A 24,522-nucleotide genomic window follows, 5' to 3' on the forward strand; every position below is an offset into this window, starting at 1 on the left:
GTGCCATTTGATGTATTCTAAGAATGTTTTAATTCAAGATCATTAACCACCGCTTTCTAATCCTAGGTCTTGGGAGACAGAAGTACCATGTATTGAACACATATTATGTGCCAGGCTTGGGGAAAGGCATTATACACAAATTAACTCAGTTAATCTTCACAGCAAGCTTGAGAAGCAAGTATGATTACCCCATTTTACATGAGGGTAATTACTTAAAGCAGAGTTATATAGCAACTCAAAACAGAATGATTTGGTAAAAACAATTCTGTTTTGAACCAGAAAGACTTGGGTTCAAATCTCAGTTCTACCCTTTGCTAGTTTGGTGACCTCGGGCAAATTATTTAACTTCTTTTGAGCCTCAGTTTTTTCAGCTGTAAAATATGTGCAATAGTCCCCTATTAATGGCTCATTTTAATAATCAGTTGGTATGATGTATGATACACAGTAAGGGTCCAAAAAATAACTATTACATTTCTTAATGCCCATGTTCCCATGGGAAGTAAATGATAGAAAAATAATCTGATTTTATCTTTCTCTCCTCAATGCTAGGACCAAGAGTCTAGAAGACTGAGTTTTAATCCTGGTGTAGCTGCTATGTAGTCACGAGACAGAGAGCAATCGCCTAACTAGTAAGCATGGGATTCTCCTCAAATGGAGAACGGGGTAAATGTATCTCCTTTGTCTGCTCCTAAGGAAGATGAAACTGAAACTACCTATGAAACTATGCAAACATAAAGTGGTAGGGTTTCTAAACTAGAAAGGGGAAATTCCTGAAACAGCTAGATTATGACTAAGTCTCATTTTTTTTTTTTTTTTTTGAGTTGGAGTTTCACTCTGTCGCCCAGGCTAGAGTGCAATGGCACCCTCATGGCCACCGCAGTCTCCACCTGCTGGGCTCAGGCGATCCTTCCCCTCAGCCTTCCAAGTAGCTAGAACTACAGACGCATGGCACCATACCCGGCTAGTTTTTTGTGATTTATTGTAAAGACAGTGTCTCACCAAGCTACCCAGGCTGGTCTCGAACCCCTGGACTCAGGCAATCCTCTCACCTCGGCCTCCCTAAGTGCTGGGATTATAGGTGTAAGTCACAGTGCCTGGCCCTAAATCTCATTTTAAAATACTCAATTGCTTTAGGAGAGTCAAGTTTTGGTCTACACAGATTTCTCAGTGCATCAGACGAGTTTATTGGGGTCAGAGTCAGCAAGTATATTAAGAATGCACACAGTAAGTTCCCTGCTGCTTCTCTCAGTCCTTCCTCTTTTCACATTCACATCTATGCCACCATCTGAGCTCTGAGCAGAGTATTTGAACCTTGAGTGTCTATTTCCTCCACCGCTAGTTTCCTGGGGCCCTGTACCCACCAGGGAACTTCCCCAGGCCTGCCTTTGCGTGCAGGTGGTATATAACAATAGTAAAAGGAAACAGTATTTTTTTTTTTTTTTGAGTTGGAGTCTCACTGTGTCACCCAGACTGAAGTGCAGTGACTGCTCCCGGTGACTGCAGCCTCGACCCGCTGGGATCCGGCGATCCTTCCACCTCAGCCTTCCAAGTAGCTGGAACTACAGGTGTGTGCTATCACGCCCAGCTAGTTTTTGATTTATTGTAGAGATGCGGTCTCGCCAAGTTGACCAGGCGGGTCTTGAACCCGTGGCTCAGGTAATCCACTCACCTCAGTCTCCCAAAGCGCAGGATTACAGGCTGAGCCACCGAGCCCGGCTGAAATTTAGTATTAAACAGGATTTCCAATAAGGCAAACTTGCCCAACCACACAATCAGTCACTGTGTGTCTCTAAATGAGCATTTATCACATCCTGCTTCAGGCTACCTGTGCTCTAATCCAAGCTAGGACATTTACAAGCCAGATGGCTTCGGCTACATATTTTCACATTTTTAAGCTTCAGGTTCCTTGTCTAAAATTAGAGATTAAAATTAAGCTTCAGCTTCCTTGTCTAAAATGTAGAGAATCTATACATTTAGGGGATTAAAAGAAACATTTCACATCAAATCCTTAGCACAAATTCTTAGTAAAAGTTATCTGTTACCTTCATATATTAGATGGTTTGAAAACAATTCTCATGTATTTTTTTTTCTGCTAATATTCCCCACAATGTCTGGGATAGGTCTTCATACACGGTAGGCAACCAGTAAGGGGATTAAATAAAAAAATTATTGAACTATAGCAAACCTCTTTAAATGATCAATCATTAACCCCTCCAGCTTGGGGATTTGCTTAATTTACTAGTGATTTAGTCACAGTAGATATCATTGCAGGTAACCAGGGCCCTACCAGTGCTCTTAACACGTTTTATACATTTGCAAAGACACTCAGACCTTGATGTATTTTTCAAACTTGTTACAAGTAACTATTCTATAAACAGCAATTAGATGGGTGGGAAACTCAAGTGTGGCTGAGTGGTTTCTATCAAACTGATTCTGCTGTCCTCCCACATTTCCTTAGCAGACAGGGTGACCACACACAGGCAAGGAGGTCACTGTGCCTCAAACAAAGCATCACATCTAGAAATTGAGGGATATAAAGTCTTTGGCTTCATAGTTTAAACACTCACTCAGCTCCATGGATGGCAAGACCAATGAAGAAGATCACAAAGAGATGGTGTGTGTACCAAAACACTTCAAAGTAAGACCTCCGAATTGTTTTGGTGGAGGAAGTGATAATTAATATGAGGCACAGTGTGATAACAACTCCCGTGATGCCTGCCAACCGAGTCACAGCCACATACAGGCCACCTTCAGGGTTCTGAAAAATATAAACACACATACACAGACACACATTGGTATAGGTTCTCAAATGTAGGACTACCTACTTTAAAAGTTGCCAAGGTATAGAATATCAAATACAATAAATAAGAATGTCCTAAAAGTGTCTGAAGTTCTTTCTCTGAAGATCTTTTGATTTCAAAAGAAAAAGCCACAATGCTTAATCTGCAAACATATTTTGGGAAGGTCAAACATCTTCAGCGGGTTCCCCAGAAGCAGATCCTGAGATAAGGATTCATGAGTATGTAGCTTTGAAAAGATACACCCCTAAGAGAAACTGGTAAGGGACTGGAAAATAGGACAGGAAAGAGGAACCAGTCAAGCAAGGGAGTAATCTCAGGCAGAGTCTCGCAGAGAATAGCTTCAGCCTGATGCTGCAGGAAAACTCTGGAGAATAAATTACACCTGAGTTTATGCTAACTCAAGGCAAGGAAGCTGGGCTTTCATGGCCTGTGTCCATCAGTCATTGGCTAAGGGCTGCCCAGGAAGAGGTAACCATCTAGACCCTCGCAGATGTCTGAGCCTGTGGGCAAAGGGACTCTAGTTGCCCCCAGGTAGTCCTCTGAAAAGGAAACTCCGGAAAAGATCATTGAAAATGAAAGCACTCTGCAGGGTGGGGGAGCACAGATACAGTAAAAGTGATCCAAGAAAATCTGGGTAGAGCATGACAGTGTCAGCTATCAGCTTATCTAATTTTCTTTGCCACCCTCATATATCATTTAGCAAACAATGAACAATGCACAAGAAAAATTATCCAAGATACTGTAAAAAAATTCTGTTTTGTTGGATTCTATTTAGTTTTGTCTCTAAGTAGATTAGGCAAGTTTTTCTCATGTCCATCTGAGGATATTAATTTTTGCAAAATTACAGGTCTTCTTGAAACACAATAAGCCATGTTTGGAATTCAACTTATAGTAATGTGATTTAGCCAGCTTCTGAAGCCATCAGGTGCATGGAGCTTTCCTCTCTGAGTGTAGGAAGCTTCAACAACTGCTGGGAGGGAAAAAGTTCTTGCCTCTGGATACCCTCCTGGCTGCCTCTAGAAAACTGCTGAATTACTCCCAGTGCACAATGCTTTTCAAAAAATGACAATTAGCAGACATAGGCCTTCCCTCAAATAGGTAAGAAAGGACAAAAGCATTTCTGAAAGCTGTCAGCTGCCCTGACACTAGCATCTAGGCCAGAGGCTTCTCTATTTCACACAAATAATGTCATACAACACCAACATCAGATGAGGTCACTCTGACTGTAATGAAGTGAGATAAAAAGAAGATCACTCTGAAATTATATCTGAGACCAGACAGGCACATAGATGACTACTGCCTTTTTGTCTATTATACATTTAGCCCTATTCTGTTGTCAGTCTCCTAGGACAAGTTATGAAAATACCTAATCTGAGAACTACCACCAATTCCTGACTATAACCAAACCAGAGCAAATCCTTGTTTTTTTAACCTCTGCAAAACCATCTAACACAAGCCTCAATCCTATAACAAGTTCATCTTAATAACCCCTTGAGGTATGCCATACTTCCTCAAGGTGTGAGGTGTTTTTGGCTATAATGAGTAATAAACCCAACTTTGTTTGACTAGACATGTGTTTCTGGCTTTCTTTGACTGGTGGACATAGGCGCAGGTGAACCCGAGTTACTCCAGGCCCTATGCATAAACATTAAAACAGGTAAGCATAAAGATGTGGAAAACATCTAGAGATTCTCCACGCATGGAGTCAGGAGTTTGAGTGACATTTCCTCTGCACCCACATTTGTATAGCCTGTAGACTTATCCCTTTGATGGTTAGCCAGCTTTTATTGTTGTTCTGGCCAAGTAGGGTTCTTTTTATATTATTTTATTTTTTATTATAGATATGTGAGGTAAAAGTCAGGATTAGTTTCACAAGTAGGTTTTGTGCAGGTGAACTTTGGACCTCCAACTGGCCCTTACTTTCCCTGGTTTCAGATCAGGTACCCTTTGGGATGTTATGTGTACCCTCCCTCCCTGCTTCCATTGGCAGTGCTCATTGACTACCAATCCCTCCCTTGTGCTATTTTGATTAATGTTCAGGTTTCACTTTTGAGTGAGAACATTCAGTATTCAGTTCTTTGTTTCTGTGAAAGATCACTAAATATGATGGTCTTCAACTCCATCTAATTTGCTGTGAATTTCATGATTTTGTTCTTCTTTATGGCTGCATAATATGCCATTGTATATATATACCACATTTTCTTTATCCAGTTCACTTTTGATGGGCAGTGAGGTTGATTCCATGTTTTTGCTATTGTGAATAGTGCAGGCTAGTTCAACCTCTATGGAAAGCAGTGTGGCAATTCCCAAAAGAACTTAAAATTTACCTTCCATACTATCCAGCAATACCTTTCCTGGGTATACACCCAGAGGAACATAAATTGTTCTACAAAAAAGACACCTGCACATGCGTGCTTATAGTAGAGTTCTTTACTTACTGAAATCTTGTTCTCAATTGTAATGGCCTAGAGAATATCGGAATCAGAAAATGAGAGGCTTACCTTGATTCTCTCTCTAACAAAATTGAGATAGCTTTCATTCTTCCTGTCTCCAAGTTCAGACAGTGCTATTGAATAAGGATCAGAATTGTTGACTCGGGCATTCACACACCACTCCACATTAAACAGATGTGCAATGGTGTGAATCGCTAAAGAGGGTAGAGAAGAGAAACAGAGTGAAGGGTATGCACAAATTTATTATAACCTGGGTTTCTGGCCACAGCCTCTGACTCTAAAATAAGCCACAGGGAGAAAAAAGAATGGCCCAGGACACTTAAAAACAAGAACTGAATCTCAAGAACCAGAGAGGCAAGGCAATTCTAGTGGGCAAGCTCCTCTCTAGTTGTGTGACTGTGGAAAAATGACTTAACCTCTCTGGTCATGGTTTCCTCACCTGTAAGATAAAGGTGTTAAGCTACATTCTCCTAAAGACTCAACCAAGTTTTAAGAGCCTACAAAATAGCCTTAGTTTCTGAATGTGTTTACATGTGCTCTCATCATCTCTCTCCCTCAAACATATTTTTGCTCAAACAAGAAAAGTCTCCTGTAATGAATGTTTACTAGCTGGCCCATTTGCCTCACTCTGAAATTACCACCAGAGAGATGACAAACTGGATTGAATTAATACAAACATATGACCATAAGTATGAATCTCTCTCTCTTTCTTTCTCTCTCTCTCTCTCTCTCTCTCTCTCTCTCAAAAAAAGCATTCTTTATTTCACATTTACATAGGGCATATTAGATGCCAAGCACTGTTATATATGCTTTACAAGTACTTAATCCGTACGTTGACCCAGTAATGTATGTACTATTAATATCAGCTCAGCTCATCTTACAGATGAGGAAACTGGAGCAAAGATTGCTGCAAAATCTTGCCCAAGTTCACCAAACTAGGAAGCAGTTGAGTTAGGAATTAAATTCCGGCAGTTTGGCACCCAAATCTTTGGTCTTAACTAGGACACTATGCTACTATCTAACAAGATTTTATCATACATTTCTTTTGCACTATTTTGTTTGCCACTGCTGAAAAAGCCTGCCTGGTCTACTAGTAGAAGAGAAATGTAGTTAAATACCTGTAAGCTAAGCCTATTTCACTCAGACTAGGGAAAAACTCCTTAAGGGCAGAAGAAATGTCTGTTTTATTCATCACTGTGCGTGTCTATTGTCTGGCAATACATTATTTATTAAGTGAATTAGTGAAGACTGGATAAGGGTCCCAGCTACATTCCTTCTGCACTGATGCCATCACCCTAATACTTATAATAATAACAGAATATATACACACATATGTTTATCTATTATTTGTATACAAATAACAATAGCAATATTAATAATAAAAATAATAGTTTTGCTAATAATGACTGTCTTAAGGGATTCTTGATTTATGGTCTGTGCCTTTTGTAGGTTTGCTGCAAAATATACATGAATTCAAATGTGCAACCAAGCACTTTTGTAAAATAAATAAAAGCTCTGACATGTGGACTAACAAACATTTTTGATACTAGAGAAAAGGGAAAAGGATGAGGACACTAGAATTAACTTTTCTGACGGCGTATTTTCATTTTTATAGGAAGATCCTAAGATAGAAACATTTTCACACACCTAAAGGAAAAAAATTCTAATTTGTAAATGACAGAAAGTGTGGTAAATACTTTTGAAACAACTCATTCAAGAAAATACAACATATCCAGTCACCACCTAGTTTATCTATGAAGGCTGATTTATTTCTTATAAAAATGTATCTATGAATAGAGGGAACTCTCCGGTTCCAAGTTTTCTTTGCAATCTCAAATGTCTTAATCGCACTTACCAGTGTGAAGTGCAATCATCCATGCCACCATTTTATGAAAGGTGAGGTTCCTATCCAGTTGTCTTCGAATTCTTGTTGAACAGCACTTTAGATTAGGGAGGAAAGATTGGAGTAGTCATTATTAACAAGAAGGCTTCCTATGTGCCAGACATTTGATACATATTATCTCACTTAATTCTCATGTCCACCTTCTGAACTATATTATTCTACCCATTTAATAGATGAGGAAACTGAAGCTCAAAGAGATGTACATCTTCCCCAGGTTAATAAGCCAGTAAGTGACATAGCCTGCTTAGCTAGTATGTTTTTTGTTCTCATACAGTCAAGAGAAGTCTATTCTGGAATTCATTGCTGGACTTAGAATCTATAATACTGAGTGATCTATCACAGAAACAAAGAACTGTGCACCACGTGTTCTCACTTATAAGCGAACCTTGAACAATTATCATAATACTATAAGAAAAGGATTGGCAGTAGTGGGAAACTGCCGGGAGGGGAACAAGGAAGTGGGATTGGCAGTAGTGGAAATCTGCCTGGGGAAGCGGGGGGCACATCTCATTAACAAGGGTACCTGCATAATGAATATTTGTATACCTGACCCTGAATTGTACCTCACATCTTTAAAATAAAAAAACTAAAAAATATATATGAATTTGGACAGAAAATATATTTAGCCATGTAGTTTCTAGTTATGATTAATTTATTCTATAATCACAGGATATATAAATTAATAAAGGATAAGCCTTTCCTTAGATACCTGATAGTCTAGTGGGGACACAGACAAGCGAACAGTTCTAAAATAAGTGAGTAGTTCTCAAACAACACTGTTCTAGGACATACATACTATGAGAGGAGAAAGGTTTCACCCACCACATAGGGCAGAGACATCACAAGGGAGATCATTGACCAAATAATAGTAGCAAAAATAACAACAGCTAACGTTTACCAAGAGCTTGTGCAAGGAGCTACTTTAAGTGTTTTACATGCATGGTTTCATTTAATTCCTACATCAATCCTATGTTGGAGGTACCATTATTGTTGCTACATAACAGATGAAACAAAGGCATACGGAGGTTACCTTGCCTTAGGTCACACAGCCGGTAAGTAGCAGAGCAGGGATTTAAACCCAGATCATCTGATACCAGAGTTTATATCAATATTCTTATATTTCATACCTTACATGATTACCTTGGTATTAAAAATAGAATTTTAGCTGGGCTCAGTGGCTCAGCCTGTAATCCCACGCCTTTGGGAGGCTGAGGTGAGTGGATTGCCTGAGCCCGTGGGTTTGAGACCCGCCTGGGCAGGCGAGACCTCATCTCTACAATAAATCAAAAAATTAGCCGGATGTGGTAGTGCGCGCCTGTAATTCCGGCTACTTGGAAGGCTGAGACGGAAGGATCGCCGGAGCCCAGCAGGTCGAGTCTGCGGTGGCCGGAGCGGCCACTGCACTCCAGTCTGGGCGACAGTGAGACTCCAGCTCAAAAAAAAAGAAAATAGAATTTTGGTCTATATTTTAGTGTATCTGTACTACCTGAATATGTTAGAAGATATGGGTTTGAATCTCTATTCAGGCCAATGCTCAAAGCAAGAAAAAGACTTGTCTGTGGTTGAATTGGAGCTTTGCCCTCCTGAAAACTGGCCAATTGCTTGTTGTGGCTGCTTTGTTTCCGAGTCTAAATGAACTGCCACAAAGATTCAGAGAACTTTAAGAAGAGTGAAGTACCAAAAAACCTAGGTATTTAAAATAACTGGTTATAAATATTGTATTCAATTTAAATATAAGGGTGTTTAAAATTTGGCTAGCTTATTTTTAATAAAATGTTCTGATTTTATAGAAAAATATAATTGCATTGAAAGTTGTGCTTACTCCACTATGTCTCAGCCATACCTAGGAAGGCCAAGCTGTTTGTACTATGAGAGCAGACTCTTGGAATTGCAGATACACCAGTAAGAAAGACACTGAGGATTTTCAGGAAAAAAAGAAAAAGAATTAGGCTTTACTGAGTGCCTTCTGTGAGCCAGGTTGATTACTCATAATCATTACCTAATTTAGTGCAACAAGATAACTCTTATTGTCCTCATTTTACAGATAAGAAAACTAAAACTACAATCGCACATTGACTGGGACCCAGATCTGTTTGTCTATAAAAGGTTCATGCCCTTTCTACAAAACCAAATGCAAGGATGTAGTCACTATTATTCTAAGAGCCTAAAAACCTGAGACAAAAATTTAAGTGTAAGTACTCTATCTGGAAGGTGCCCACAGAAAATGAGGGTAGAACTGAGACAAGGAAGAGAATAAACCAAAAAAAAAAAAGTTTTTATTATATCATATCAGCTACCAGGATCATATCATATCTGTAGACTCAATCACACCAGGTAATTCTGTGAAAATGTGTAAAACTTGTTCCAGAGGTTTTGTTTGCTTTGTTTTTTACTTAGGAGTTCAGGAAGTTGGTTGTTTAACGGCCAACTCCTATCCATCATTGGCTGAGGCCTGCTGCCACGACATCAACTCCCTGAGATTTCATGCTTGCCCCAGGAGAGGGCTGAAAGAAAATCCCAGGCAAGCCGGGCTCAGTGGCTTAGCCTGTAATCCCGCGCCTTTGGGAGGCTGAGGTGAGTGGATTGCCTGAGCCCACGGGTTCGAGACCCGCCTGGGCAGTGAGACCTCATCTCTACAATAAATTAAAAAAAAATCAGCCGGGCATGGTAGCGCATGCCTGTAATTCCGGCTGCTCGGAAGACTGAGGCGGAAGGATCGCCGGATCCCAGCAGGTCGAGGCTGCGGTGGCCGGGAGCGGCCACTGCACTCCAGTCTGGGTGACAGAGTGAGACGCCAACTCAAAAAAAAAAAAAAAAAAAAGAAAATCCCAAGCAAATAATGACTGGTGCATTGTGAAGGGCAGCTGTCATATGCATTGGAACTGGCAGTGTTTGGGGAATACAGTGAAGCACCAACAGCATCTGCTATAACTAAATGTCCACCAGTGGAGATGTATAACTCACACCCCCAAAACAAGGGTTTCCTGTTTGAAATAATTTATTTTACATTTGTTAGTGAAAAGTTGAGCATCTTTGTTTACTTATACAGCCTTGCTGTCATTTGCATTTATTTCAAGTGCTATAAGTTGTTTTTCTACCTTGTATTCTTTACACTTTTAAGGAAATAGCTTTTTCCCATTTCCCAATTGCCGTGTTTCTCTATGGGTTCTAAGAGTTCTTGTGGTAGGCAGAATTCTAGGATGACTGCCAATGACCTTATATAATCTCCTCCCATTGAGTTTGGATGAAACCTATATCACTCCTGTGATCTTGTTACATCATATGGCAAAAAAGACTTTGCAGAGGTAATCTGAGTTTCAAGTTGACTTTAAGGAGATTGTCTTGTGGGCTTAACCCAATGACATGAGCTCTTTAAATATGGGTCTAGAAGTCAGAAATGGAGGAAGTCTGACATTTGAAGCCCTGCTGCTGGCTTGAAGATGGAGAGGGACAGTGGCAAGGGATGTAGGGGCATTCAGGATCTGAGACTGGCCCCCAAATGACTGTCAGCAAGGGAACAGGGACTTCAGTCCTGCAACTGTAATGAACTGAATTCCGCCAATGAGAGTGAGCTTGGAAGAGGATTTCTACCCAGTTTCTAAATGAGAACTCAACCCAATAGACACTTTGATTTTCGTCTAGTGATATCCTGAGCAGAGAACCAGCCACAGGAGCTGAATTTCTGACCTACACAACTTTGAGCTAATAAACAGGGGGTTATTCTAAGCCATTGAGTTTGTGGCAATTTGTTATATGGCAACAGATAACTAATATAGTTCTTACTGGTGTGGTAAAACTAGATTGGAGTCCAAAGAATCAGAGAATGAGAATCAGCAGGGTTGGAAAGCAGTACTGAATTACATTTGAGAGCAAGTTTTGTCATCAGACATCAGATATACCTATGTCAGATTCCAGTTCTCCTAGCTGTGTGACATTGAATAATGCATTCATTCTCCAGTTTCCTCGCCTGTATAATTATCACAGTTCTTCCCTCATATCCCTGTTGCATAGATTCATTGAGAGGTACTTAATAAATATTTGATGTTATTTTGTGTCATTATTTAACTTTTCAGCTAATAAGGCTAGACACCTCAGCTAATAAGTATGAAGAGCTGTATGCTATGTCCTTTTAAAAATCTTTTAATTGAACTAAAAGTAGATCTACCATTTGATCTAGTAATCCCAGTACTAAGAATCTATCCAAAGTAACAGAGGTCGTTAATAAAAAAGACACTTGCCCTCGAATGTTCATCACAGCACAATTCACAAATGCAAACATGTGAAATCAACCTAAATGCCCAACAACTGATCAGCGGATAATGAAAATGTGATATATATATATATATAATACTATTTAGCCATACAAAATAATGAAATACTGTATTTTGCAGCAACTTGGATAGAATTGGAGAACATCACCCTAAGTGAACTAACACAGAAACAGAAAACCAAACACTGCATGTTCTCACATATAAGTGGGAGCTAAACTAAGGTTTGCAAAGGCATAGAGAATAGTAAAATGAATACTGGCGACTAAGAAGTGAGTGGAGGGGATGAAAAATCACCTATTGGGTACAAGTGCACAGGTGAGAGTGGTGGGTTTTTTATAGCCCAGATAAGACCAGACTTCGCTACTATATAATGCAACAATGTAACCAAAAACTATTTGTAACCCCCTAAAGTTATTCAAATTTTTTAAAAGAAAAAAGTCTTTCACCTTATTATGCAAATAAACCATGGGAAATACGCACCTTAAAAATATCTTAATCATTATTTGGTCAAATAAATGATTTATACTTTCCCTGCCCTAGAACTAAGAAAGAAATGTATTTATCCCGATATTTTTACTTGTCACACTGTTTTCTACTTCCCAACAAATTCTTTTTAAATTTTGATGGGAAAATTCACTGACTCCTTCAGGATAAATTTGAAGTAAAAGAATATGGTCATATTTTGGTCTCTACGCTGTCTCCATAGTCCTATCTTTATCATCACCATCACCATGGGTCATCAAAAATGTGAAACAATTGATGTCAATGGCCCTTAACAGCTTTAGTCAGAGATCCCTAGAGAAGAATAAACTGAATGCCAGAACAAGGGAGAGAGGTGCTTGGAAAATACAATGTCCATTCAGTAATACTCTGTTTTATCTGTTTTATTTAAGGAGATAATTTTTAAAAAGCTAGTTAATATAAAACATGCATATTTTATTAAAAGAGAGGCTGTTAGTCACTACCAAGGAGTTGTGTCCCACCAGGGCAACTGTGCCTAAATTTTCTCACCAACCATTTTTATTGTGCTCAGGAATGGCAAACCAATCCAAAGGAAAGTCACAAATCATGCTGATACTGAGCTTTTAAGAATACCATCTCCTTACCACTTTCTGAAAGGGGAGCAAGACAACCAGATGGTAGGGTAGCAAGGAAGGGCTTCACTGCCTGTGACTGCCCAGAATTTTTTGTTCCCCCTCACCATGCAGATTCCATGTATACGCTTTGAGTCACTCCTTAATTATTGCCAGCCACCGCCCAATTATCAAGCTACCATTACGCCCCATTGCTTCCTCATGAAACTACCTCTTTCCTTTCTGCCATTAACTTCTTCTTCTTTTTTTTTGAGTTGAAGTCTCACTCCGTTGCCCAGACTGGAGTGCAGTAGCACGCTCATTGGCCACCCCAGCGACGACCTACTGGGCTCTGGCGATCCTTCTGCCTCAGCCTTCCAAGTAACGAGACGCGCTACCATGCCTGGCTGATATTTTGATTTATTGTAGAGATGAGGTCTCGCACATTGCCCAGACTGGTCTTGAACCCATGGGCTCAGGCAATCCTCTCACCTCGGCCTCCCAAAGTGCTGGGATTACAGGCTTGAGCTATCGCACCTGGCAATTCTGCCATTAACTTCTTCTTCTTCTTTTTTTTTTTTTTTTTGAGTTGGAGTCTCACTGTGTCGCCCAGACTGGAGTGCAGTGGCCGCTCCCGGCCACCGCAGCCTCGACCTGCTGGGCTCCAGCGATCCTTCTGCCTTAGCCTTCCGAGTAGCTGGAACTACAGGTGCGCGCTACCACACCCGGCTAGTTTTTTGGTTTATTGTAGAGATGAGGGCTCACCAAGTTGCCCAGGTGGGTCTCGAACCCACGGGCTCAGGCAATTCACTCACCTCAGCCTCCCAAGGCGCGGGATTACAGGCTGAGCCACTGAGCCTAGCTTGCCATTTACTTCTAAAGGGAAGTTTCTGTTACTGCCACCTACAGCCTTGCCCAATTTCAATAAACTATCATTCTAATGCAAGGGAAATTATTGTGTCAACTCGGAAGATTTCTATGCTCTATTGAAACTGTGAGTGAGAAAAAAATTTTTAAAAATGAGAAGTGGAACTAAGAAGAAGCACACATTTAATGGGGTTTAACCCTCATGTTACAGAAATTCAAAAGCTCTATTTTTGTACACTTGATGTCACCAGATATGCCATTAATATATTTGGATTAGATATTTATATGTAATTTGGGAGAAATTGCAAAAGCAAGCTTTGAATCTACAGAACGCAGGCAAAGAAGTTGATAGTAATGTCCACTCCTGGTGGCAGTAGAATATGCAATACATATAAATAGCATCACTTTATTTGCACAGCACTGTTTATAATTTTGAAATTCCATGCTCATATTCTATCTCCTCTGTAAGATGCTAAACTCCTTAAGCTTGTGACCCAACCGTATCTTACTCTTTACTCACCATGTGTCCCCGGTACTTAGCACATAGTGGCACTCAATAAATATTTATTGACTGACACCTCACTAATTGACAGACTTAAGCAATTGATAGACTTTTGAATGCAAATCCTAAAATCAGGTCAAATCCTGCAAATATTCATTCTTACATTTGCAGGATTTGACCTGATTTTCAGCTAAAAAACAAGACAAAAAACTATGAGACAGAAAGCCCAAGAGACGTGTGGTAGCAGGTAAGACCTCACTCTCTCACCTTCTTGTTACTTTCTGACCTTAAGACTAGGACTGCCATTCAGATAGAAATTAGTGTCTGCATAGCAGGTTGGGGTTGTTAAGGCTTCCTCAGTGACTTCCATGTGCTGAACGCCACCCTTTCTTCATCTCCCTCAGCAAAACAGGCCAAGGGCCTTTACTTCTAATATTCCTGAGGCAGTGGGGAGGGAACCCCGGGAACTTTCTTTCTCCAGGTAAGCAGAATGTTTACAAGCACAGTCTGAGTGGTTAAGACCTCTAGAAATGGAATGGAAGTGTTATGACTGTTTAGTTTGCATTGTGCTCTGCTAATCAGCCTTTAAATTTTCAATATCCTTGTCATGTCTAGTCTAGGTTATTTGGCATGCTTAAACACTTGTATATATGATGGCTTTCTAACACCATAATACCACAACAGGACAGTTTTAAGAAGTTTAGGTAGCACAAAGAAAAGTGAATGGACATGATGACCCGGGTTTGAATGCAAACACTCCTATTTAATTTTGCCCTCTTCCCCAACAGCTTGATGTACAGATTTCCTGAGGTGGTTATATGAAGCTTCAATGACTGGCACTTATTATGATTTCTAACGTTAGTCACAGCACACTCACTTGTTTTAATCCAGAAAAGAAGTTTCATTGGAAAAGTTCACAAATCAGGTTGGGAATTTCAGAGGGAAAGACATGCCCTGTCTGAAAATATGTTGCTTGCTGCTAGTTTTTTTTTTTTAAATATTAGTTTACATAAATATCTATCTGGTCGTAGAGCTGAGCTTCTCTGTAATTTGAAGAGCAGTCTCATTTTGTACCTGTATTTAGAGACCCTCATAAGGATCTTCTCTCCTGGGTCACAGGAGGCCTTAAAGCAGCCATTACCACACATGTTGCTCATGAGACATGGCAGCTCAACGTCTGTGCAATTGGGCTTGTGGGGTAACCAGAATTTCTTAATGGTCATCCTGGTGAGAACATTGCCTGTTTCTTAGACGTTACTTCCTCTAAATAGAAAGTATTCAAATGGGGGTAGGGTGAAGAAAGGGGGTAGAAATGAAGCTATTGTGCATGGCTTCATTTAGCAAATGTTTATTGGGCACCTACAATATATCAAATATCATATTTTAGAGTCAGTGGCTCATCAATAAAACTTTCAATTGAGGGGAATTTTACCTCTGTGGTTTCTTAAATTGAGGTTATTATTTGGAAATCTTTGTATTTAATGTCTAATGCCAAGTGCTGTTGCTACTTTTTTGGTTTTATTTAGCTATTAGTTTGCGAAACAACATTGTGCAACATCGAGCTTATGGTTTAAAGCAAGGAATTTCATAACAGTATTTTTCCATGACAGGAAAAAGCCATGCCTTTTTCGGGAGTATCTTAAAATGTTTGTCAATATTCTTACTCTCTTATTTTTCTGATGACGTGAAGGTGTTGCAGTTACTTTTGCCAACTTTAACTTTAAAATTAGACTTGTGAGTGTCCAATTTTGGCAGTCAATTTAAGATGAAATGGCATTTTGTAAAAAGTAAAGAAATATAAAATAAAGGCTTCATTGTAGTCGCTAACACTATCTTAGTAAATCAAGTATTGTATGTTCTTAAAGGAAAAAAGTCTTTTTTGGATCAGTGTGAATTTAGTATGAGTAGAAAAAATGAGACAGAGTTCAAGGCAAGTTTACTTATTATTGACAGCTTAGTTCACTTTCCTCCTCCTCAAAATTCTATGATTGTCAAATTAACTATTACCTTCTCAGCTATAATTTTAAGTTTCTAGTTTACCAACAAAAATTTACCTCTTCTCTCCATCCTTATCTCAGGCACCTGTCCTATACAATCCCTATACAGGTATTCCCATAAAACTAGTTTGCTTGCTCATCTTCTCCATAAATGATCTCTATTTAGTAAGAATTTTAAAAAAAATTTTAATATAAAACACATATATTTTATTTAAAAAATAGACAGAAACTACTAGTCATTAACTGACCAGTGGAATGGAGCCCACCAGGATATCAATTCCTCTTTAGTGTAAAGTTGGCAAAAAAAAAAAAAAAAGGAAAAAAATCCAAAGAGAAGCAGCCAAATTTGTGCCAATTTTTGGCTTTCAAGAATATAATTTCCTCATGATTTCCTGTGGTTTTGCCCATGTCATTTTCTCCACGTAGAATGCCTTTCTCTCTCATCTATACCTCTTAGAGGCTTATTTATCTTTATATGCCCATCTTGAACGCTACCTTCTCTAAGCAACCTTTCTTCATTCCCTACCCCACCTGATACAATTTTTCTCTCCTTTGATTCGCCATAGCTCAGCATTTGGTGGGATTCATCATAGTTCACGTTGTATCATATTTATTTGAATGCATGTATAGATTGTAAGTTCCTTGTTCCTCATCTTTGTATAATAATAACAATAAGAAATTTGCATACCATTTTATGGGCTACAAAGTTCTTCCTACTTAATCATTTTCCCCTCATTTAACACAGTACATTTAGGGGCTTGCTAAATTGTTGAAGTAAGGATCAAAGGGGCCCTGGGCGTTTAGAAAGCTCCACACTCCCCAATTCCATGAAGCCAACTCTTCTTAGTCACATTCATTATAGTGTGACTCTGCCCTTTGAAATGTTATCCAAAAAGATATTCTCTCTGAGTTAATTTTTAAAAATAATACTGAAAGATTAATTCCCAAATGCCACTACATATAAATTTACATACTTTATTGGTATTGTTGAGGTAGAGAGAAGTGACTTTGAAAGAAAACAAATTTTTTCACATTAAATAGGTGTCCCAGGGAGCTCCATCCACAATATTATAGAAATAAATGAGAGAATGGCTTGGATTATGAATCTTTTATGCAAGCTGGAATCTTCACAGATTATTGGTTTGCTTTTCCTAAGAAAGGGCATTTTGCTTGAGGGCTTTTGAAAATTCAAGAAACTCAATAAAATGTTTGCTCTTACCGCACTGGAACCCCTGAGGAAGGACAGCAGATTTCGACAGACTGGCAGCAGGATCAGCATGCAGTTGAAATTCAGGCAGGCTGCAGGGGCCCTGGCCAATGCCAGCGCTGACTAGAAGAAGCAGGATAGGAGTAGAGTGATTTCTGAGCACAGAATGCACCCCATTCCTACTTCCCCAGGATTCCCAGCATAAAGTTACACAGCAAAGATACTCTGTGAACTGGACAGGAAGGTCCTTCAGAGCCAAGGGTTTTCTTTTAGGGTCTGTTAGACCCCTTAATTTTTATCTGAAACTGGTCTGTTACCTCAGTTCAACATTTTATTATTGAAAATTTCAAATATAAAAAGAAATAGAAATAAATGTACAATGGATATGTATTTATCCATCTCCCAGATTGCACCTTTTATGCTTGTTTTATTACATATCTACTTATCCACCTATCAACTCATTTTATTTTTGATGTCTTTCAAATAGATATGTAGACTTCAGTTTACTTCCCCCTAAGTATTTAAATGTGTATATCATTAATTAGACTTCAGTGTCAAAACTAGATTTTTTTTTTTTTGAGTTGGAGTCTCACTCTGTCACCCAGACTGGAGTGCAGTGGCCGCTCCCGGCCACCACAGCCTCGACCTGCTGGGCTCCAGCGATCCTTCCGCCTCAGCCTTCTGTAGCCAGAACTCAGGCGTGCGCTACCACACCCGGCTAATTTTTTGATTTATTGTAGAGATGAGGTCTTGCCTACCCAGGCGGGTCTCGAACCCGCGGGCTCAGGCAATCCACTCACCTCAGTCTCTCAAAGGCGCGGGATTACAGGCTGAGCCACCGAGCCCGGCTTAGATTTTTTTAAAAATAAAATTTTAAAGGTGTTCTTAGCACTTAGACTAACCTTAATAGTAACTTAAATTGGTTTAATGTAATGCTTTGTCATTATAATTATCTTTGTAATGTCTAAAAAATATGCATATTTTGGAGGGAAAGCATCAACATGAATGCGTTAACAATAATTACAATAATAAAGTATAATTACATGCTATAATTATTTGTACATATGATTTAAATGCATATCATAATTAATATTAACTAATTAATTCATAGTTTCAGCATGATGTAACAAATAATGTTCTCTGGGGACAAGAGGTCTAACAGTTCAGAGAAACTGAGAATACTAAATGACCAAAGGAAACTCAAGGGCCTTCATTCTGCTGGCAGACATGACCCTTGAGCAAGTTCCTCAAAGTCTCCATATGTAGAGTGAAGCTGATTTTCTGAAAATAATTTTATAAGAGGTCAGTAGGAGCAGGGTCCTCCACGCACAAAAGTAGTAAGAATCAAGTGACATAGGAAACTTAGAAAATCTCATTTGTCCCACATGTGTCACCCCTGGATGGATTGCTCCAACCTGGTCTTCCATTCTAGAGTCAGTATTATATTTATCCTTTAAGCTAAACAATGGCACATTTCTTGGGTGGGGAGGAGTGTCACTGGTACGCTCTGCCACACTTTTGTTTGACCCACACTGGAAGGCCTTAAGAGACTCTTGCCCAGGACCTTGCAATGGAAGGAGTGAGGCTGATGGTGCTGTTTGGTTGGTCAGATTATTTATTTAACATGTTAAGGGGAATATGAGCAAGAATGTCTGATTAGAAATGTGAGCCAGCCAATATTACATGAGATGGAACTTATACTTACCCCAAGAAGTTTTCGAGTGTAAAAGAACTTATCTGGAAGATCATAAACCCGGTAGTACCAGACAAAGAGGAAGACGTTCAACCCCAGCCATACCAGCTGCATAAAAAAAAAATAATTGTTGCATTAAGTTTTCACATTTCAGTAGTAGATTCCATGCAAGGTTGGAGTCAGATGAAAGTCTGGACTTCCCCAAGTCCAACTTTCAACAAATGTGGTGACTGCTGGATATAACCAGCTTAGAGCCAGCTCTTTACTACAACAATGTCACTACACTTATGTGTAATTAACCTTTGATCCTGTGTCATTTCCCATGATTGTTTTACTACTTAGCAAGTATGTCAATTATTATCTGTCTATATTCTCTTTATTTTCTCCTCTTTTTTTTCTTTAGATAAGTAAGATGATAGCAGGCGATTTTTCTTAAAAAGATAAGAGAAGGAAATATGTTAACTACTGCTGTCTCCTCACCAGGAGGACATTGTGCTCCACTCTCATAGGTGCCAATCACCTCCTTCCACCATACAACACCCCAGCTAACAGAGCCTCATTAGTGAAAATGCCAAGCCTTCCATTCTACTTGGTAATTTTTACTTAATTTTGAAGGAGGGGAAATTGAGCATGAGTGAGGGGCGTAGGATTTACTACAAAAAGAGTTTTCTAGCTGTGACAGGTCATTTCATTTCAAGCACTAATATGAGTGGTGACATTGCCCAGTCTTCTACCTTCAGTTCCACAGGGATCTTTTCTTAACTGTGTTTTGAGGCTTTTAAATTTCCATAGATGCTAGAGAACATTATCTCTTTTCAAAGAAGGTGCTAAAGTAACCTCTCTATTTCCTAGCCTTGTCATTCTTTCTTACTCTGGCTTTCCAAGCTGCGTCTTCACTTTCAAGTATATGAGCATATACTTTAAAAGAGGTCATATAATTTGAAATTGTTTTCTATAGATATAATCCACACTTTAAATGGTGATAAGAAATCAATTTTACAGGTTTGAATTCTCAGAAGAATGCGATATTGCATTAGAATATTGGATTGCCATAAGATACTTTTATTACAAAATATTTATTGCTTTTATTTTATTTGTGCCAATGATTTCTTTCTATACTTAAAATTCAAAGAAAATATTTTTCATTCTTACAAAAATTCCATTCACAAGCATTCTATTGGCTATAACAATAACAATAACACTTCTATTGGCTATTTAGAAAGGCCATTTAGAAACCATGTTTCTATTTACTCAATTTGTCCATGATTGCTTTGCTGAGATCACCATCTTGAGAGAATAGTTGATCTTTATATTAAAAAGTAAAGAGCTGAGCTCAGTGGCTCAGCCTGTAATCCCGCGCCTTTGGGAGGCTGAGGTGAGTGGATTGCCTGAGCCCGCGGGTTCGAGACCCGCCTGGGCAGTGAGACCTCATCTCTACAATAAATCAAAAAATCAGCCGGGCATGGTAGCGCATGCCTGTCATTCCGGCTACTCGGAAGGCTGAGGCGGAAGGAACGCCGGAGCCCAGCAGGTCAAGGCTGCGGTGGCCGGGAGCGGCCACTGCATCCCAGTCTGGGCGACAGAGTGAGATTCCAACTCAAAAAAAAAAGTAAAGAAATCAAAATGTCCATTTGAAAATGAGCCATAATTTTACTCACAAAAGTGTTTCTTATGATAGATTACATAGACTTATATGTATATACAATTTATATATTACACACACACACACACACACACACACACACACACACACACACACACACATACACACACCACATATAATAAGTCTAGATGACTTATTTCATTTCCCTTCTTTTGAATTTTTTTTTTTTGAGTCACAGTCACCTAGGCTGGAGTGCAGTGACACACATGGCCACCACAGCCTCGGCCTGCTGGGCTCAGGTGATCCTTCCGCCTCAGCCCTCCAAGTAACCAGAACTACAGGCTTACGCTACCACACCCTGCTAATTTTTTATTTATTGTAGAGACAAGGTCTTGCCAAGTCGCCCGGGCTGGTCTCGAACCCACGGGCTCAGGCAATCCAGTCGCCTCAGCCTCCCAAAGTGCTAGGATTACAGACTGAGCCACCGAGCCCGGCCTGAAATTTTGAAAACCTTATAAATAACTCAAGTATACATTGCTAAGGAAAAAATATTTGTTTTTAAAAATAAATTTGGAAAATTTGATTCGTTTTAGTGCAACTATTGAAATAAAGGCCAATTTCTCATATATGAGTCAATTGTGTTATTTATAAGGTAGTATAAAATTTCAACTGGTCATTTTTAAGTAGTAAAAACACATAAAAAGTAGAGACATTTGCCTCTGAATAAACATCAATAAGAAACTCAGAATCAGAGATTATTAACATTAAATATCTTCGATTCCTGCTGTGAAATGCTGGCTAATTCAGTACTCCTAGGAACTCAGAAATAAAGTAGAAGTGATGGAACTGTATGTTCTTTCCATAAAGGAATTTGGAAGAATAAATTTAGTTTGCTTACAGATAGATGTGCGTTCACACAGTAAACAGTTAAACACAATTTCTCAAACAAACAATAAAGCTTTGCTCTATTTTCATTCCCAAAAGAACCTAAACAAGTCAAACAATTCATAATTTATCTAGTTTTGGTACTTACAATGACAAAAATGGAGAGCCCCTCATTCACAGCCCAGTTCCCCATGGTGGCTGAGGTTCAATGTGTTGTGTCTGCCTTTCTTCTATACTATGCTTCTTCTTCCAATGAGGAAATGAAAACAGAAGACTTGGGGCAATCTGTTTCCTTTTCTATTATCATAAATTAGCTAATCATTGGTCAACTGAAAAGATTGTATCCATAACAAACTTCAATCGTTAAGCCTAAAAACTACAGAAAAAGGGTCTATTTTCATCAAATCACAGCTAAATATAGTGGAAAATGAAACCAATTTCTACAACTAAGAAATAAAAGTGCAATTTGTGGGATCTATTTTGCACAGTGAACTAACTTTTTGACTAACCAGTTATCTCCTAGCAATAGGAGATACAGATGTATGCTTAGATATGTCTATATTTGTGTGTATATATATATATAGATATATCCATATATGACTTCAAACATACATATATAAATACAGTCATGGATTGCATGATGAGATTTTGGTCAATAACAAACCACATATATGATGTGATCCCATAAGATTCTAATGGAGCTAAAAAATTTCTACTACCTAGTGATATTGTAGCATAACACATTACTCATATGTTTGTAGTGATGCTGGTATAAACAAACGTACTGTGCTGCCAGTTATATAAAAATAAAGCACATGCAATTATGTACAGTATATAATACTTGATAATAATAAATGACTATGCTTTTGGTTTATGTATTTACTGTACTATATTTTTAATTGTTATTTTAGAATGTACTCCTTCTATTTATGAAAATAAGTTAACTGTAAAACAGCCTGTGACCTCTTCAGGAGGTATTCCAGAAGAAGGCAATGCTATCATAGGATATGACACCTCCATGCATGTTATTGCCCCTGAAGACCTTTCAGTGGGATAAAATATGGAGGGGGAAGACAGTGATGTTGATGATTCTAACCCTGTGTGAGGCTAGTCTGATATGTGTGTTTGTGTTTCTACTTTTAACAAAAAGTTTTAAAATTTAAAAAATATAGGCATTTTAAAAATAGGAAAAAAGCGAATAGAATAAGGATATAAAGAAAGAAAATATCTTTGTACAGATAGAAAATGTCTGTTTTGAGCTAAGTGCTATTACAGAACAATTAAAAAGTTTTTTAAAAAGAAAAAGTAGAGTTACAGTAAGCTAAGGTTAATATATTTTTGAAGAAAGACCTTTTTATACATTTAGTGTAGCCTAAGTGTACAGTGTTTATAAAGTCTGCAGTAGTGTGCTGTTATATTCTAGGCTCTCACATTCCCTCACCACCCACTCACTGACTCACCCAGAGCAACTTCCAGTCCTGAAAGCTCCATTTATTTTTATCTTTTATACCATAATTTTACTGTACCTTTTCTATGTTTAGCTATGCTTAGATACATAAATACCATTGTGTTGCAGTTTCCTAAACTACTCAACACAGTAACAAGCTGTATAAGTTTGTATCCTAGTAGCAATAGGCTATATTATGTAGCCTAGGTATGTAGAAGGTATACCATCTAGTTTTGTGTAAGTAAATCTGTGATGTTCACACAATGACAAAACCTCCTAAGGACACATTTCTCAAAGTATATTCCCATCGTTAAGTGATGCGTGACTGTATGTACATGTGTACACACACAGTCACACATGCACACACACACACATATCATTTATTTAGATTCTCACAATTCAACCCCTGTAAAGTAGGGTTCTATTCTCATGATTGCATTTACACTAAAGATGTCAAGTTCCAGAGCCATTCAGCCGCTTATCCAAGGTCACACAAGTATAAAATAGTAGAGTTGGGATTTGAAGCCGGGCTCAGTGGCTCAGCCTGTAATCCCAGCGCTTTGGGTGGCTGAGGTGTGGATTGCCTGAGTCCGTGGGTTCAAGACTCGCCTGGGCAGGTGAGACCTCATCTCTACAATAAATCAAAAAATTAGCTGGGCGTGGTAGCGCGCGCCTGTAGTTCCAGCTACTGGAAGGCTGAGGCAGAAGGATCGCTGGAGCCCAGCAGGTCGAGGCTGCGGTGGCCGGGAGTGGCCACTGCACCCCAGTCTGGGCGACTGAGTGAGACTCCAACTCAAAAAAAAAAAAAAAAAATAGTAGAGCTGGGATTTGAAACCCAAGCAATTTGGCTCTAAAGTTTTTACTTTTAACCAAGATACTTTTAAAAGCCTGATTATGCCAACCCCACTTTAAATCACTCCACATAAAACTACAAGAAATGAAAATATAACAAATATACCAAAATGTTAAGGTGATAATTGTGTTCCCAAGCAAACATGATATCTTGAATGCTAAGTGAGGAAACAGCTTTCACTTCTTAATACTCAAGGAAAGGTTCTCTTCTGAGCTTCATGTCTCTTTGATCGTGTGTGATCCATATAAAGAGAAGTTGGCCCCGTGGTTCCATTCCAAACAGAGATGAATTTAAAGAAACACAGACAATCAAAACACGTGCCAGCTATTTGCCTCTTTGATCTCAGATCTATTCCCCACTCTTTCCTAGCTCTGCTGTGTTTTGGAGAGAATTGTATTTGTCAAGCTTATTGGCACTATGACTTCTAGCATATTTAGTTAAATTGGAAGACGCAGAGCAGGGGAGAAACCAGAGTGCTTTTTTTTCCTGAGCTTTCTGCTTCAACTGGCATTCATGAAGGGGCTGCATCTGCACTGAGTCTCCAGCTCCCAGTAGTCAGCCCCTCTCTCGGGGCATGAGTTCCTGCTGGCCATCACCACTGTAGTTCTAGATCCTGCCAGATGGTCCTGACTTCTGAGCTGGAGTTACACCATTTTCAAATTTCCCTGTAACTCTGAGGGTGGTAACCACTCTCTGTGGTTGCTCATCTTTATGTTATGTTGCATCTGCACTTCTTGTTGAGATTCTTCATTTTCCATCATCCATGTAACAATTTCCTGGTATGCAATTCCCTCATTGAAATATGGTGGCTTCTGTTGTTCTGACTAGACTTTGATACAAAAAGTTACTCAGATCTGTACTCATGCTATCATGTAACTAAAGAAGTGAGGCACATATAGCTAAAGAAAAATAAAACACCTTAACTTTTTTTCTTTCTCCTCATATCTGCCACTCTCAAACTCCTCCA

The 24,522-nt window shown here is 39.0% G+C and overlaps 1 protein-coding gene across 2 annotated transcripts in view; it reads right to left on the reverse strand.

Annotated features, from left to right (window-relative positions):
- Window positions 1-21,528, reverse strand: part of LOC103266963 (cytochrome b-245 heavy chain) — a 35,323-nt gene extending 13,795 nt beyond the window's left edge. Inside the window, exons 1-6 of one of the 2 annotated variants that reach the window (XM_008064569.2) lie at window positions 21,404-21,528; window positions 18,780-18,875; window positions 17,087-17,197; window positions 7,110-7,194; window positions 5,303-5,448; window positions 2,568-2,758 (exon numbers count right to left, since the gene is read on the reverse strand). In XM_008064569.2, the coding sequence (XP_008062760.1) occupies window positions 2,568-2,758; window positions 5,303-5,448; window positions 7,110-7,194; window positions 17,087-17,197; window positions 18,780-18,875; window positions 21,404-21,448 (674 nt within the window). In that variant the 5' untranslated portion in view covers window positions 21,449-21,528. The remainder of the gene's footprint in view (window positions 1-2,567; window positions 2,759-5,302; window positions 5,449-7,109; window positions 7,195-17,086; window positions 17,198-18,779; window positions 18,876-21,403) is intronic. The other variant, XM_008064575.2, reaches the window with a different exon arrangement.
- Between the last annotated feature and the right edge of the window lie 2,994 nt (window positions 21,529-24,522).

This window comes from Carlito syrichta, unplaced genomic scaffold, assembly GCF_000164805.1.
Source record: "Carlito syrichta isolate Samal-C Ts95f unplaced genomic scaffold, Tarsius_syrichta-2.0.1 Scaffold101913, whole genome shotgun sequence".
NCBI lineage: Eukaryota > Metazoa > Chordata > Mammalia > Primates > Tarsiidae > Carlito > Carlito syrichta.